Genomic DNA, 17480 nt, shown 5'->3' with positions numbered 1-17480 from the left:
GCTCTTCCCTGGCCCAGGCCCTGGTCGGGGCTCATGCAGGAGACAACCAATTGATGTGTTTTTCTCACATAGGTATTTCTCTGAGTCTTTCCCTCTCTCTTCTACTCTCCCTAAAAATCAATGGAAAAATATCCTTGTGTGAGGATTAACAAAAACAAACAACAAAAAAGTAATGAGAAAGGGAGCTATTGATAAGGAAGAGATTAAAATGTATATAAGAATACTATGCACAACTCTATACCAATACTTTGAAAATCTAAATGAGCTCTATCCAAAAAATATATAACACAAGCTACAAATACATCACATATGTAGTTTTAAATTTTCTGGTGTATGCATTTAAAAAATGAAACTAGTTTTGATAATTTTATTTAATCCAATGTATCCAAAATATTTCAATTTGTAATCAATTGCCGGGAGCCGGTCCATCCTTGCTGTTTCAAGGGACCTGGCATATATGGCATACGGTTCTTAATATGTTTGCTCACCTTCTTGGCGCTGTGTTTTAACCAAAGTCACCTCTCCGAGAAAGGTTGAATCCCCAGGTAGGGATTTTCCCCTGAAGTTAGGGAGGGAATAAAACCCCTCAACTAAGTGCCAGGCGGGTAATTAATCCCTTTAACTACGAACAATCATGCTTAAACTACATAATCTTTTCTCCCTGGAATGGAGATAAGAAACGCCCTAACCTTTGTAATAGAGATTGATAGGATTGAATCAACTGGTATAAATACAGTTGTAACAAGACAGAAACACACAGAACTCAGAACAAGACAGCAAGAGACAGAACTCAGACAGGGCTTGGAAGACAGGACCAATAGAGACAGAGCCTAGGCACAGAACCTACACAGAACGTTCTCTAGAGACAGAAGAACTTCGCTGGAGAGAGCATGCCAGAGGATCCTGGAGAGGGACTGGCCTCGAAGCCTAGAGACAGAGCCTAGCGGGAGAACATGGCAAGGGATCCTGGACTGAACCTGACTACAGAGATTGTCAGGAGAACCTGACTGGAACCTGGACACTGAACCTGACTGGAGAGCCTGGACAGAACCTGGCTGGAGAACCTAGCAAGGGAACATGGCTACAGAACCTCGCTGGAGATCCGAAGCAGAACCTCTCTGGAGATCCGGGCTAGAGATCCTGGCTAGGTTGCTGATCAACTGAACGCTGTCTCCGTGTCATTCCTTCTTCGCCGACTCCGTCCACACCTTTGGGGACCCCTGGACCCGCTGGGGTTGGACCCCGGCATATGGCGCCCGAACAGGGACCCCTAGGTAAGCGCCCTGCACTCGGGACGGATCGGACTCCACCGTAGGAAGAGGGTGGATAGTCTTCGCCGACTCCGTCCACACCTTTGGGAACCCCTGGAACAGGATTCCCTTAGGTAAGCCCCCCCCATTGAGAACCCCACACTCGGGACGGATAGGACTCCACCAGGGTGCTACAGACCCCCCTATAGAGGATAAGTAGGGTAAGAAGGTGGATAGTACAGAACTTAGATTGAGAAGATGTGCCATACTGAGTCCAAAGAAAGAAGACTCTGTATTGATCTTTAGATTAAGAAGATGTGCCATACTGAGTCTAAAGAAAAAAGACTCTGTATTGATCTTTTAACACATATGCTTGTTAGCAGCGGAATTAAGGTTACTCCCAGTCAGATGGAACATTTTATACAAGAAATACGTCCATGCTTTTCTGAGGAAGGAAAGGTGCCGGAAAGGTAAATGTAGAGGCATGGGAGAAGGTAGGCCCAAGGAGCCTTATCCTTAACCCCACTGCAGCCTTTCCACCCCGGGAAAGTGCAGGATTGGCAAGCTCTCCCTGAGGTGATAGATCAGGACTCAGGTAATAGCGGAAAGCGCCAATCCAACTCTTAAAATGGATATAAGAGAGCATTTCAGGTTTTTCTTTTTAATGCTTGCTTTTAAAAAATAAAAAAGGGGGAATTTGCCGGGAGCCGGTCCATCCTTGCTGTTTCAAGGGACCTGGCATATATGGCATACGGTTCTTAATATGTTTGCTCACCTTCTTGGCGCTGTGTTTTAACCAAAGTCACCTCTCCGAGAAAGGTTGAATCCCCAGGTAGGGATTTTCCCCTGAAGTTAGGGAGGGAATAAAACCCCTCAACTAAGTGCCAGGCGGGTAATTAATCCCTTTAACTACGAACAATCATGCTTAAACTACATAATCTTTTCTCCCTGGAATGGAGATAAGAAACGCCCTAACCTTTGTAATAGAGATTGATAGGATTGAATCAACTGGTATAAATACAGTTGTAACAAGACAGAAACACACAGAACTCAGAACAAGACAGCAAGAGACAGAACTCAGACAGGGCTTGGAAGACAGGACCAATAGAGACAGAGCCTAGGCACAGAACCTACACAGAACGTTCTCTAGAGACAGAAGAACTTCGCTGGAGAGAGCATGCCAGAGGATCCTGGAGAGGGACTGGCCTCGAAGCCTAGAGACAGAGCCTAGCGGGAGAACATGGCAAGGGATCCTGGACTGAACCTGACTACAGAGATTGTCAGGAGAACCTGACTGGAACCTGGACACTGAACCTGACTGGAGAGCCTGGACAGAACCTGGCTGGAGAACCTAGCAAGGGAACATGGCTACAGAACCTCGCTGGAGATCCGAAGCAGAACCTCTCTGGAGATCCGGGCTAGAGATCCTGGCTAGGTTGCTGATCAACTGAACGCTGTCTCCGTGTCATTCCTTCTTCGCCGACTCCGTCCACACCTTTGGGGACCCCTGGACCCGCTGGGGTTGGACCCCGGCAATCAATATATTCTAAAATTCTTTTAGAATCCTTTTCCCCCCCAGCTTTATTGGGATATGATTGACATATAACATCGTGTAAGTTTAAGATGTACAATGGGATCATTTGACATAGATTCATATTGTGAAATGCTTACCACAATAAGGTTATGAACACATCCATCACCTCATATTTATTTGTTTTTTTGTCTCTGGTGAGAACTTTCCAGATCTATTCTTTTAGCAACTTTCATGTGTACAATACAGTATTGTTAAGTGTAGGGAGCAGCTCTAGGGTCAGGCCTCAGGCTGACCTGTAGCAAGGCCACAAACAAGTCCCAGTCTGGAGGGCAGAGCTCTCCCAGCATAATGAAGCCTGACCGTGTAGCCCTCCCTAATTCCTTCCTAAGTAGCTCATGGGCTGTGGGAGGTGCAACAAGTGTTGCCAAAACAAGAACATTTGTATGCATGTTAATCTACCCTTGTTTTAATCAGACTATAAATAAAGCATCGGCTTGCAGGCTGGGTCTTTTGTGTCCTCATCCAGGCTGGGAGATCCACCGAGCCCCAGCTGTATTCTCTGTCTCTTCTTCAATCCTTCACCGCCCCTCCTCAGGTTCACCCTTGGCCGTGCTGGCACGGCACAGTTAAGTGTAGTCACCATGCTGTACATTAGATGCCCAGAACTTATTCGTCTTATAACTGGAAGTTGTACCCTTTGACCACCTTCACCATTTCCCCATTCCTGGAAACCAGTCTGCTCTCTGAGTTCAGGTTTATGTGTTTTTTTTTTTTCTTTTCGATTCCATATATAAGTGAAATCGTACAATCCATTTTATAGTAACTCTGAAACCCAGTGTGTATTTTATACTTACAGCACATCTCTATTTGGGCTAGTTACATATTGGGCACTTTCTTTTTTTTTAATTTTTAGTTTCTGTTAACCCTCCCCCGAGGATATTTTTCCATTTTTAGAGAGAGTGGAAGGAGGGGGAGAGACAGAGAGAAACATGGATGTTGATTGATTGCCTTCTGCTAGGGATGGAGCCTGAAACTGAGGTAGGAGGTAGGTGCCTTGGACTGGAATCAAACCTGAGACACTCTATCCACTGAGCCAAACAGGCTAGGGCCATGTTGAATGCTTAATAGCCACATCTAGCTAGTGGTTACCTATCGGAAGCCGGTCCACCCTTGCTGCTTGACACAGTCGCTGCAGAGAAGAAACATCTGCACAGCTTATGTTTCAAGGGACCTCGCGTATATGGCATATGTTTGCTCCCCTTCTTAGAGCTATGTGTTTTAACCAAGGTCACCTTTCCAAGAAAGGTTGTTTCCCCAGGTGGGGATGTTTCCCTGGAGTTAGGGATTAACAGGACTAAGGAAGGGAATAAATCGGTAAAACCCCTTAACTAAGTGCCAGGTGGGTAGTTAATCACTTTATGAACAATCACGCTTAAGCTACATAATCTTTACTTAGGATAATCTCCTTCAGTTACTTCCTTGTAGCTTAACAGAACAATAGTGACCTTGGAATGGAGACAACAAACGCCATAACCTTTGGAATAGAATGGATAGGATTAAAATCAACTGGTATAAATACAGATGTAACAGGACAATAGAGAACCTGGCTAGGCTGCTGATCAACTGAACGCTGTCTCCGTCCACACCTTTGGGAACCCCTGGACCTGCTGGGGTTGGACCCCAACAGTTACCATATTGGACAGCACAGACTTAGATAAATAGAAGTTATTTTATGAAAACTGACTTACGAAGGAGTTCAAAATGTGAATCAATCAATAACCATAACCAATAACCAGAAAGTAATCAATGACGAAACGCTAAGAAAAGACATCTGGCTCAGGTGGTTTTATGGGGAGGTTTCTCAAAACCATTAAGGAACAAATCATGTCTATGTTATATAAACTGTTTCAAAGCAGTTCTAATTTAGAGATATCATACGAGTTCTATATGGATCAACTTCTGTACAATTAACGAATTTAGGGATGAAATCCTTGCAGCTCTGAAGAGCTGAGAAGGAATCAGGCAGGAACTTAGAGGAGTAACTGGTTTGCATTGAGGTTTGGGGAACAAGAGAACACCTGTGAGTATAGTGGTTACCAGAGGGAAGCAGGGCAGAGGGCAGGTAGAAGAGGGTACAGTGGGGTAAGCGGTGATGGAAGGAGACCTGGCTGGGGGTGGTAAGCACACAGTACATACAGATGGTGTATGATAGAACTGTGCACCTGAAACACATAATTTTATCAGCCAATGTCACCCCATTAAATTCAATAAAAAGGTTAAAAAAAGATTTGAGAACTTCTCCAAACTTACTTTCAAAGTACACATTTTTATTCACATTAACAAGGTATGAGCATGGCACTGGGCATTATGAGAGAGAGAGAGAGAGAGAGAGAGAGAGAGAGAGAGAGAGAGAGAGAGAGAGAGAGAGGCCTTAGCCGGTTCTGCTCAGTGGCTAGAGCCTCGTCCTGAGGACTGAAGGGTCCCAGGTTCAAGTCAAGTCAAGGGCACATGCCCGGTTTGCGGGCTCAATCCCCAGTAGGGGGCGTGCAGGAGGCAGAAGATCAGTGGTTCTCATCATTGATATTTCTATCTCTCCCTCTTCTTTCCTCTCTGAAATCAATAAAATATATTTGAGAGAGAGAGAGAAGAAAATAGCTCAGTAAAAGCGGGGAGTGTAACAGGAAGCTCACCATGGAAGGAGCTGCATACAGGACACTTTATTTAAACTGGGAAATTAAGAACCAGAAGCTTTTAACTTAGTATGCAGACACATCTGGAGATCCACCGTGAAGCCCGTGATGAGTCCCCAGGGGCCCTTTCTCCCAGGCTCCGACGCTGGCCGGCTCTGGGTCTGGTCCGGGAGCGCCTGGGAAGCAGGAAACGATCCGGGAAGCCGGGGCCTCCGGGGACCGACCGCGGCCGCGGGGACGCAGCATTGCGCGCGGCAGGAGGCGGCACCGCGCCGAGGATCCCGCACCGGATCCGCCGGCGGATGGGTAGCCCCGGGCCGGTGCTTCCCCAGCCGGGCGCCACCACCTGAAAAGCGGGCGCGAGCAGCGCAACCTCGAGGGCGGGTCGGGGGCGGATTCAATGCTTAAAGCCGGTTCACCTTCTTGGCCCTCGGACGACAATCGGGGCGCGCTCAGGAAAGGCCAATTCGCTCCCCGTCTCGTTGGCAAAGAAACTTGGGGCGCCACAAGGCGCGGCTGGTCTCCCAGACTCAGGACGGCTCTGTCCAGGGGGTCCCTAGAACTCCCCAGGACCCACCCTGAGCTCGCGGGCGCGCGGCGGACTACAGTCTCCAGAGTGCCCTGCGGCGGCGGGCGGAGCCGGGAGCGCCCCAGCCAATTGGGGGGTCTGCGGGCGCAGCCGGGAGCGGCAGGTGGAGCCGGGCCGGTGGGCGGGCGCGGGCGGGTCCCAGACCGCGTCCCACGGCTCGCGAGCAGGGTGTGGGCGCGGCGCCAGCGGGGCCGGCACGCGGGAGGCGTCCCCGGAGACAGGACCGAGCGGGGGCGGGGCCCGCGGCCGCCCGAGAGGTTCCGGGTGCTCCCGCCGCGCGCAGCCCCGGGCGCACTTGACCGGGGTCGGGCTGCGGGGAAGGGCGGGTCTGGGGAGAACCCCCGAGCGCCGCGGCGTCCTGCAGCCCCTCCTCCTCGCGGCCGCCGAGCCGCAGCCCGAGCCCGAGCCGGCGCCACCTCGCCCCCGGGCTCGCGCGCCCCCGGCCATGGCTTTCGCCAATTTCCGCCGCATCCTGCGCCTGTCCACCTTCGAGAAGAGAAAGTCCCGCGAATATGAGCACGTCCGGCGGGACCTGGATCCCAACGAGGTGTGGGAGATCGTGGGCGAGCTGGGCGACGGTGCCTTCGGCAAGGTCTACAAGGTGAGGGCGCCGGGGGCGGGTGGCCCGGGCTCCGCTCAGCCGGCGTCAGGGCGTCACGGCTCGGGAGGCGCAGAGGGGCAGCCCGGACTTAAACTCGGGGTTCGGGGCTCCTGTCGCGGGGACCCTTGTTCTTTGGAGGGACCCTCGCTGAGCCCCGCGGAGTCCCCGCGCGCTGGGCGCCCCCTCTGGACACGGATCCTGCTCCCTCCCGGCTCAGTGTCAGCACTTCCTGTGCGTCTGGCACCGCGCTCGGCGCCGGAGGGGGAGACAAAGGGGCGCTTATGGGACCTTAGCTTCCGAGGGGCCCCCCGAGGCGGGCACGCCATACTGTGATGCGAGGAGACTGGAAGGAGCGCCCACACACGCTGTGGGAATGACTGCCCCGGCGAGGGTTAGGGACTCGGCTGCGTCTGGAAGGGTTGGGACCGTGCATTGGGGACACACCTGAGAGAGAGGAAACGGCGCGCGGGACGGGGCTGGGGGCGGTCTAGAGGGAGAGGTTGGGTTTGGAGAAGCGAGCTGGGGCTGCCCTGCGGGGTCATATTTGATTCTGTGGGTGAGTCACCGCCGGGGAGTCTCGCAGCCTCAGTCACCTTTCCCCTGGAGGAAGACAGCGGAGCGTTTGTGCAGGGCGGCTGGGAGAGCTCATTAATTCTAGGCAAGTTTGCAGCAGGGCATGGTCCGGTTCCTGCTCCTGTGAACCAGTTCCGAGTGGCCGAGTTGTATTGGGACCCACACACTTCGGGCTTGACGCCACCCCTTCCCTGCGGGGCCTCCCTTTCCCCAGGAAACGGGAGAGAATCCTCCAGGACGTGCCTCCTTCGTCCGCCGCCAGCCCCCTCCCCTCCAGCTTGTAGACCACTCCGACCCAGGACTGCCCTTTAGGAGGCCGGCCTCAGAAGGGGCTTCTCTTACCGCCCCCCTTCTCACCAGACCCCGCTCAGAACCTGCTCTCTCTGCCTTCAAAGTGGCCTGGTTACCAAAGTGCGGTGCCTGGCGGCCGCGTGAGCATCACCTGGGAGCCCATGGGAGCTCAGAATCGCACCTACACCCACTCACTTAGCGTCTTTTAGGAAGAACCCCAGGTGAGCCTGGCCGGTACCGTAGTTGGTTAGAGTTGTCGTCCGGATATGCCCAGGTTTCCGGCTCAATCTCTAGTGGGCACATGCGAGAATCAACCAATGAATGCGTAAGTAAGTGGACAACAGATCGATGTTTCTCTCTCCCGTCTTCTCTCTCTAAAATCAATTAAAAAAAGAAATCCCAGGTGGTTGCTAAGCACATCAAAGTTTGACAAGCACTGCTCTGGAGGCAATTTTGAGGCAACGAGGCCCATCTGGGTTGGGTGCCTGTTTTGTTACCTTCGCACCTCCCCAGTGAGCCGGCACTTCCTGTTACAGGGTGGAACCCTCGCTGGAGCAAAGGTTCTGTGGCTGCAGGGGCGGGCCTCTGAGCCGTCACTCACACTCGTGGCAGCCTCTCGGGCTGCCTTGCTTCGCTGCCCTTCGCTGCCCGTATTGTATTTGAGGGCTGTGGGCACCTTCTCTCCTGGCAGCACATCTTTTCTGTACCCTTCTCAGCTGCATCTTCGTCCTCGTGGCACCAGGAATCTGTCCTGTGGGCACCTTCTCTCCTGGCAGCACATCTTTTCTGTACCCTTCTCAGAGCTGCATCTTCGTCCTCGTGGCACCAGGAAACTGTCCTGAGCCTGTGGCTCCCCCGGGGCCCATGCCGTTGTCCTGTCTTCCCAGGCCGGAGCCTGCGCTTCCAAATGCACTCTGACCACCAGGAGAGCAGCTGGACCCTGGGTCAGCTCGCCACACCCTTCGCTTTTCTCCCGAAGGCTCCGTGGGCCTTCTTAGCGCTTGCTGTTGGCTCTCAGGGATGTTTTTTCTCCGGGAGGGGCTGGCTTTCCATTGCAGTCTTGTCCCTCTCCCCCAGTGCATCCTGGCCTCATAGCCTGGTTCGTTTTCTTTCAAACCTAAAATGCAGAACTTTGCTTTTATGCTGCTAAGATTTCCCCTTGTCAGTTTCAGTTGTCATTTCCTCCTGCTTCGGCCCTGAAAAAACTCCCTGCTACCCTGGAAGTTTCATACCAAGGGGCTCCTCTGACTCAGGAGCTATTTGATCTCCTCCTGGCTCTTCAGAGCCCATGGACCCCTTTTTAAAGTGAGTCTAGTTCTCCAAGCTGTGGACTGGCTGCAGGCCCCCCCCCCCTCTAAACCCATGATTTGCTCATCAAGACAAGGGAACGCTAGACCACACGGGCTGTGTGATGGCTGACACACCCGGAGGATTTATCGTATCACCTGCCGGACATGAGTATGTGACCCTGTGCTCTAGCCCAACCCTGTGTTATGTGTGGGGATAGTAGGGTCCAGGGAGAGGAAGGGACTAGAGCCCGTGGCTCTGGGCTTCAGTTGAACACTTCCCTGAGTTGCTCGCTAAGGAGACCCATCCTGGGTCAGAGGTCCCTGTCACTCAGGCCCCCAACCCTGGAAACGTGCTGCTGAGTCCCTGAGAGGTGAGGTGGAAGCAGGTGTTGCTTTACTGAAGGCGAACCTGGGGCCACATCTCCTTCCCACTTCATTCTTTCCTGGCGTGGCCACCAGGGGCAGCGCTGGGGAGAGGTTCAGCCTAGGTCAGGGGTCGGCAAACTGCGGCTCGCGAGCCACATGCGGCTCTTTGGCCCCTTGAGTGTGGCCACGAAGTTTCAATCGCACTGTACGTGCGCGCCTGCACGTGGTATTTTGTGGAAGAGCCACACTCAAGGGGCCGCAGTTTGCCGACCGCTGGTCTAGGTGTTATGGCGGAGACCAGAACTTGCATTTTGTCGTGGTGCCTGGGGAACCAGTTGGCCGGGAGCTGGACAGGTGGTGGCCGGCACCATTTCTCTCCCTGGCCTAGAACCAGCAGGTCCTGACGGCTTTCTTGAGGCCTTTGCTAATTTGTTGGACACCGTCAGGAGAGGACTCTGACAACAGGCCTGATGGCTCAGAGCCCAGGCATTGGCAGTCCGCATCCCCTTTCCTCCTCTTCTCCCCGATAAGCCATCGGGCGGCCTCAGGAGAACAAAGAAGAGGGCAGCATTGATTTTTGAGCAAAGTCAAGCTCATTCTTACCTAATCCTCATGCAATTGCAAGTCAATTTCAAAACAAAGTCATTTTCTAGTTCATTACTAGATACAAAGTAAAGGTCACAAGCTACATGATTTAAACATTCTTGCTCTTAAAAGTAGTCTTTATTTTGAAGACATGAAAGGGGAGGAAGTGTTCGGTGCTTGCTGTTATAGCAGTGGGTGAAACAGATACATACTCCCGTGCTGAACACAGGCAGAGTGGGCCCACCCTAAGCTGGATTAGCAGGCTGAGGTGATTTTCTGCTTCTTGAAAATTGCTTGGGTTTGGGTCTTAGGTTGTCCTTAAGATTTTAAAAGGTTTATGAGTTTGCAAAATTGGGGGGTAAACGGAAATAGACAACCACTCTTAAGTCCCTTCAATTGCTATTGACTTGTTGGTTTATTTCCTTCCAGACTTTATAGGTTTTTATGGTGAAAAAAATGTGAATGCAGGGTTGTACTCATACCCACCTAGGGTGTTTGATGCCAGCCTTCATTCCTGACGTCTCTTCCTGTATTCTAAATGCTTACACGTTCCTCCTGGGATGGCTCAGTGCCCCTAGATCTTAGCTCATTAGATGTGTAAGTAAACTCTCTCGCTCTCTCTTTTCTCCTTTTTAGTATTAACAAGTTACAGTTGATTCAGTGCTTATCACGTGCCAGGCGCTGTGCTGAGCACTTTACATAATATTAATGCTGTAATATGCACTTGCACTCCCATGACTCCTGAGCTGTGCAGAGCCATGCAGTGAACGCCAGGGGCCTTGTTAGAACATAGGGCTAAGGACACAATACCCAGAAGCCTCATTGGAGCATGTTTGATGTTTTTGTTTTTAAGAATTTAAAATAAAAAATCTAATTTATTGATATGAGAGGGGGGGAGGAAAAGGGTGGGAGGGAGGCAGAGAGAAAGAGAGAGGGAAACATCGATTGGTTGTTCCACTTACTCATCGCTTGACCCTTGTATGTGCCCTGACCTGGGGTCGAACCTGAAACCTTGCGTGTCAGGACGATGCTCTAACCAACGGAGCTACCTATCTGGCCAGGGTGAAGCACATTTAAAAAGAAAGATAAGAACCTTAAAAAACAGTTGTACAAGTGTTGTGGATAAGAAATTTTAAAAAAATGACAACAAATACGGTTCCTGTGTACTGCCGGGTGCGTGTGGCGGTGGGCGTGGGGGGGCTGCAGGGGAGGGAGGAGGGGGGACGTCTGAGGTTGGGTGGGAAGTCGGCTGCAGATGTGGATGGGTGCGGCTCAGAGCGCAGACAGATGTCCTGTGTGCCTTCTGGGCCTCCTTCGCCGCCAGGTCCAGCCGAGCGCAGTTTTCGGCGTCCACCCTGTTTCTGGAAGACGGAACTGCACGCCAGCAAGGGCGCTTAGTACGGGGCAGACATTGTTCCCCGTACACCCGTGGTGCCGGGACGGAGCTGGGTTTGCAGTTTGTGTTCTAGCCACGGTGGCTGCACTCGTGGACAGCGCCGCCCTCCCAGGGGGCCTCAGGTGCCCGCCGGCTCCCTGTTACTTAACCCACATCCTCCAAGGGCCACATCCTGCCCGCTTCAGACAAAGCAGAAGTCAGCGCGGGGGGGGGGGGGGGGGGGCCCTCCCTCCCTTCCTCCCTCCCTCCCTCCCGGCCAGGCCCTCCCTCCACCGCCTCTCCTGCCTCATAGTTTTCAAGGCCGGTTTCAGTCCAGGGCGCCCCCTCCTCCTCCGGAAAGAGATCTGGCCCCAGCCAGTAACCTTATTTCCGCTCAGCCTGGTGTTTTTAAACAGAAGTCCGTGCTATTGTGAGTGGGTTCCTGGCTCGGGCCTGAGACCAAGGTGGCCTGAGCTTCCTGGGGATGTCTCCTGCCGGGGGCTGGGCTTGGGCGCCAAGAGGCTGCTCGGGCACTGGCTGCCCCAGACTTTCTCTGGCTGCTCCGGAGCCGCCAGGGTGGAGTGAGTGAAACTGCTCCCCGGAGTCCCAGCCACATGCTCACCAGGGCGCCCGGCTGCTGAGGTTCCCTGGGCTGAGGGGGGATCCCTAGGGAACCTGGGCCAGAGAGAGATGGGCCCCAGAAAACAGCCCTGGAGGGGCTCCCCCAGGCCCAGCGGGGGAGTTAAGGGAAGAAGTCTGGGGCTTAGTCAGATCGGGGTTTCAACCCAAGCAGGTGGCCTCCCCTCTGAGCCTCAGTCTCTTGACTAAATGGAGGTGAGACTTGGGAGGATGAGGGAGGGCTGAGCGGAGCTGAGGAGGTGGTACAGGGGCACCTGACCCGCACCAGGAAGTGGGCAGGAAAGGAAGGCCTTTAGGACTGTTGATGCGCTTGGTATCACGGGGAGAAGGTCCCGCCAGTTACTGCTAACGGGGTTGGGGGGTGGGGATGGGGGGGTGGGGGGGTGGGGGGGTAGGGAGGCAGGGAGGCACAAAGACTGATGTTTGTAGCTAGTTCCTTATACCAGGCCTTCCCCACCTTGGCACTGTTTGGGGCAAGTAACCCTAACGCTGACCCTGACCCTGACCTTAACCCTGTGCAACGTAGGACATTAGCAGCATCCCTCCCTCTACCCACTAGAAGTACCGCCAGTGCCAGCACCCCCTCGCCCTCCACCTCTCCCTGTGACAGCCAGGAATGTCTCCAGACGTGGCCACGTGTCCCCTGGGGAGCAGAATCGCACCCGTCCAGCACCACTGCCTCATACAAATGAGTGTGCCTCCGTTCAGTTCAGCAGAAAGTGCTTGCTCGCCTGCGTTTTGATCCCTGGGTGTATGATCGGACTCAGGCCTGTGACCACCAGACAGACCAGGGTTCGAATCCCCGCTGTCCCGCTCAGCAGCTCTGCGTGATGTCAGGCGAATGGCTTGTTTCTGAGCCTCAGGGTCCTGGTGTGTACAGTGGGGGCGAGACTGCTGCTCACCCCACTGAGATGCTGTGAGAATTAACCCAGCAACTCACACCAAGAGGGTAGAGATGGCTATAGGAGGTGCTCAGAGGTGCTCTGCATGGGCCATCGGCCCCCCCTGCTGCTCTCAGCACCACCAGGGAGGACAGAGGAAGGTCAAAGTCGGCTGGGATGAGGGGTGTGTCGGACAGAGACAGGGCTTGCGTGAGCAGGGAGGCTTCCTTCCACTTGGCAGGGCTGGTGGCTGGTGACAGAGCTGGAGGGAAGGAAGCCTGGGCCAGGAGAGAGACAGAGATGGACAGTGAGGCCTGAGGTTGCCAGTGGGTGGCCCTTGAGCCTGGAATGACCTGTGACGGGTTTGGGTGGCTCCCAGGTGGCGGAGCCAGGTTCGCAGTGACTGCCAGCATTTTGACATCAGGGGATTCCACGTACAGGCCCAGATTTCTGTCTTCCGGGGAGAGGCCAGATCAGCCGGTACCGCCGGCCCGCGTGGCCGCGGCTGCATCTGCCGGGACTGAGGAGCCGCCTTCCGGGCCGGAACTGTCCAGCGAAACGGAACACGAGCCTCACACACATGCAGTTAGCGGTTTTCTGTAGCCTCATTCCAACCAGGAAAGAAACAGGAGAGATGAATTTCAATGTGTGCTGAGGTTAGCTAGGGATGTCTGAAATAGTATCATTTTAGTATGTAACCGATATGGAATGCCAGGAATACTTAATATTCTTGTTTTGTAGCGAGTCTTTGAAATCCGAATGTGTTTTGCTGTTATCACACATCTTGGTCTGGACAAGCCACTTTTCAGGGGCTCAGAAGGCACATGTGGCTACTGTCCCGGGCAGTGCAGATCTGGTGTCTCCTGGTCACCGCCACCTGTGTGCGCCCCCAGGCCCACTCTACACATTTCTGCTGCCTCCTGGAGCCCCGCGGTGTGGAGGCTGGGCTTGGCCTGGGGGGCTGGCCAGGCGGGGCCAGATCTACAAGAGTGTTTGAGGCCAAGTCAAGAGAGCCGTGAATGCCAAGCCAGGCATTTCGATGTCATAGTTTTAAGCTCTGCTAATGGCCTGCCTGCCCCAAGCCCCAGGCCTGACCAGGTCCCCTCCCTCCCCAGTGGTGTTGGAGAGGAGCTCTCTTTGGGTGATCACCAGAGGGAGGAGGGGCTTGCCCAGATCATTGGAGGATGCCAGGTTTCCTGGCTGCTCAGGCATTGATGAGTGCGGGCTGGGTCAGAGCGGCCGTCCTGGTGGCCGGGCGGACAGCTGTGGGAGGAAAGGCCACAGCTGTGGTTGGGGCCGAGTCAGGGCCCAGGGAGGGGAAGTGACTGATGGAAGGCCACCGCCCGAGAGAAGTGGTACGTGGGTGGGAGGCATGGAAGATTCTAGAGAGCTAGGCGTGATACACAGGGGAGGGAAGAGAGCAGAGAAGGTGAGACGGGAAGGGAAGCTCACATTGGTCAGGGTGGGATTGTGGGTCATGTGATCCTGAGAAAATGACTTACCGGTGCCTCAGTTTCCTTAGCTGCAGAGTGGCTTTAGGGATGGTACTGCTCATCAGGTTGTTTACCTAGTAACCTAGGTAAACCACTTTGGCCCACGACGTTGGAAAAGCTCATCTAAGTGTTAGTCATTAGAATTATTAGTTGAGCACCTACTGTGTGCCAGGCACTGTGGGTTCCAAGGTGAACGAGATAGTAAAGGAATAGGCCATTGACTTTTGCTCCATTCTTCTTTTTTTTAATATATTTTATTGATTTTTTACAGAGAGGAAGGGAGAGGGATAGAGAGTTAGAAACATCGATAAGAGAGAAACATCGATCAACTGCCTCCTGCACACCTCGTCCTGGGGATGTGCCCGCAACCGAGGTACATGCCCTTGACCGGAATCGAACCTGGGACCTTTCAGTCCGCAGGCCGATGCTCTATCCACTGAGCCAAACTGGCTAGGGCATTTTTGCTCCATTCTTATCTGTTCATCATTTAACTTCCAGCCCCAGGAAAGGTAGGGGTTAGTATCCTCACTTCACGCCTGGTGGAGCAGAGCCCAGAGAGGGACTGTGACTCGCAGAGGTCACACAGCTGTTCTGTGGCGAGGCTCGGATGTGAGCCAGATCTCTGTAGCCAGGAGCCCGGGCCTTTCCTAGGGACAGAATGGAGGGAAAGCCCTGCCCGGGCAGCTCAGCTGGTTGGAGCATCGTCCCCATACACCAAGGCTGCAGGTTCGATCCCCGGTCTGGGCACATACAAGAACCAACCAAGGAATACACACATAAGTGGAACAGCAAATGGACATATCTCTCTCTCTCTCTCTCTCTCTCTCTCTCTCTCTCTCTCTCTCTCTCTCTTAATAAGAAAAGAAAAACCGAATGGAGGGAATACGAAGGGCTTAGTGTGAGGAGAGGGTCCAGGTCGCTTCGTGTGGCGCCCCCTGCGGCTCGGTGTTGGTGCTTCTGTGCCCAGGATTGCGCCCTTCCTGCCAGGCCGCTCGCTGCAGCTCACAGGCCGAGCCCCTGGTGGCGAGGGTGGCCCCTCAGGCGGAGGAAGTGGTGACAGTGCAGGCTGGCAGAGGAAGTGGCCGAGGGAGGGGCGGGCGCCCGGGTGGGGGCCTGGGTGCTCCCGGGGCCCTGGGGGGTGTGGGGCTGCTGGTGCCACAGCCTCTAGGTGCTGAGCACTCCTGGGTGTGCCCGCAGGGCAGGGAGGAGCAGACCCACGCAGCCTCCTCCTGCCTCCCCTTCCCACCCCTTCTCCATCCCTCACTGCCCTCACCTTCCACTTCCTCCCTCTTGTCTTTCTCTTCTCCTTTCTCTCTGCTTTCCCCTTTGCTACACGTTCCTCCTCCTTCCTCCATAGCTTTCCTATTTCTTACTCACAGGCTCTCCCAGGGACTGGAGGGTTAACCACTGTGCTGGTGACTGCAGAGTTAACGCTAACCAGCCTCTGTCTGGTGGGGGAGGAGGGGGAGGGGGAGGGGGAGGAGGGGGAGGGGGAGTCAAGGAAGCCCCACCCCTTTCTGCCTGTCTTCTACCTGCCACTCTCTTCCTTCCGGTGACTCTGCACAGCTGGGGCCCAGCCCACACATCCCCTCCCCCCCCACATCCCCTCCCCAGAGAGGCCCGTCCTGACCCTTTGCTGGCCACGGGGCAGCTCCGGCCGATTTCCTTCAGAGCGCCTGTCCCCCTGGGTTTTCCTGTGTGTCTTGTTTATTTTCTTTCCTCTGTGCAGGCTAGGTCCCCCGGGCGGGAGTTACCAGCTTCCCATCTTTTGTGAATGAGGGGCCTGCTCCTGGTGGTTTCTGCTGAATGAGTAGAAGGATGACTGAGCAGATGCCAGGCCCGGCTCCCTCCCGTGCCCGGTGCCGCAGTTACGGGCGGGCGCAGGCCCTGGAGTCAGTTCTGAGCTCCGCCCTGGCTTCACCGCCTTCTTCCTGTGTGGCCTTGGGGAAGTCACCTCACTTCTCTGAGCGTCAGTATCTTTAGCTGTAAAATGAAGAGCAAGGCAGTGTTTTCCTGCCCTGGCTGATTGCTCAGTGGTGAGAGCGCCGGCCCTGGCACCCCTGAGTCTCGGATTCGATTCCTGGGCAAGGCCACGCACCTGGTTGTCGGTTCAGTCCCCGGCACCCATCAGGGTGCGTGCAGGAGGCAGCCGGTGGACGCACCTCTCTCACACGGGTAGTTCTTTTTCTCTCTCTCCCCCCTCCCCTCCTTCCTTCCCTTCCTTCCACTCTCTCTAAACACCAATGGAAAAATATGCTGGGGGAGGATTAACAAAAAAACAAACAACAAACAAAACAAAAAGCCTCAGCATTTTCATCAGAGAATGTAAAGACTGAGGCCTGTAGGCGGCCGGGACGGTGCCCGGCACAGCGGGAGGCCAAGGGGACGTGACTGATCAGCTGTGTTCGGGTGCCCGTGATGCAGCCTGGGGAGGGCAGTCCCAGCTCTGTGCCCGCCCGTGGGCGGCCAGTCCGGGGGTAGCCGAGCCACTGGGGGTGGCCGTGCCCTGGAGGGAGACAGCTGGGGGCCTCGCTCCCCTCGCCCTTACCTTCGCCCGTGAGAGCGGCTTTGACCCGCTGAGCGTGACCCGGCAGGGCTGGCAGGTGCCCCGTTGGCCCAGGACGCCTCCCGCCGCTGACTGGCCCCCGGGGGGGCCCAGGAGCCACGCAGGGAGCCCGAGCTCTTTCACGCCTCCCCCTTCCTCGGCACCCCACTACCCACCCCCCCTTGGAGGTGACAGGAAACCCGTCCCTGGGGGAGGTGTGCCTCCGTTACTGAGGGGCGTGGGCCTGTGCCACCCTGGTCTGTGCGGGCCCGTCCGCCGTGGCCAGCACGGTGCCCCCAGCTGGTCCCCGAAGCGCCCACGCCGCCCACAGGCGCCACCTGGGCTGGGTGCTGCTCTTGTCCCACGGGGCCCAGCTCGGCCACGGTCTCTGCCACATGGCCTTGGTCACGTGACGCCCCCCTTCTAGAGGGGCCCCGGTGTCCTCCTCTGCAAAGTGGGGTAACACAGCAGCTCCCACAAGCGGGGCACCCGTGTCTTTCAAGTTTTATTTTTTTAAATTGACTTTAGAGAGAGAGAGGGAAGCATTGACCCGTTGCTCCACCTGTCCATGCGCCCACTGGCTGCTCCTTGTGTGTGTCCTGACTGGGGATCGAACCCGCAACCTTGGCATATTGAGGCGGCACTGCAACCACCTGAGCCTCCGGGCCAGGGCCAGACACAGGTGTCTTTCCACCTGGGATCCTCGGAGGCCAGTGCCTGCGGACACACAGCTGGGAGGCGGGGAACTGGCCGAGCCCAGCGTCACATCTGCCTCACGC

At 54.9% G+C, this 17480-nt stretch overlaps 1 protein-coding gene across 2 annotated transcripts in view; it reads left to right on the top strand.

Moving 5' to 3' along the window:
• The first annotated feature begins 6197 nt into the window (after positions 1 to 6197).
• The window catches only part of STK10 (serine/threonine kinase 10), a 79550-nt gene continuing 68267 nt past the window's right edge, over positions 6198 to 17480 (top strand). Inside the window, exon 1 of one of the 2 annotated variants that reach the window (XM_059699188.1) lies at positions 6198 to 6664. In XM_059699188.1, the coding sequence (XP_059555171.1) occupies positions 6509 to 6664 (156 nt within the window). In that variant the 5' untranslated portion in view covers positions 6198 to 6508. The remainder of the gene's footprint in view (positions 6665 to 17480) is intronic. The other variant, XM_059699187.1, reaches the window with a different exon arrangement.

The sequence above is a fragment of the Myotis daubentonii genome, chromosome 5 (genome assembly GCF_963259705.1).
Source record: "Myotis daubentonii chromosome 5, mMyoDau2.1, whole genome shotgun sequence".
Classification (NCBI taxonomy): Eukaryota; Metazoa; Chordata; class Mammalia; order Chiroptera; family Vespertilionidae; genus Myotis; species Myotis daubentonii.
This window is presented reverse-complemented; position numbering and strand designations above follow the sequence as displayed.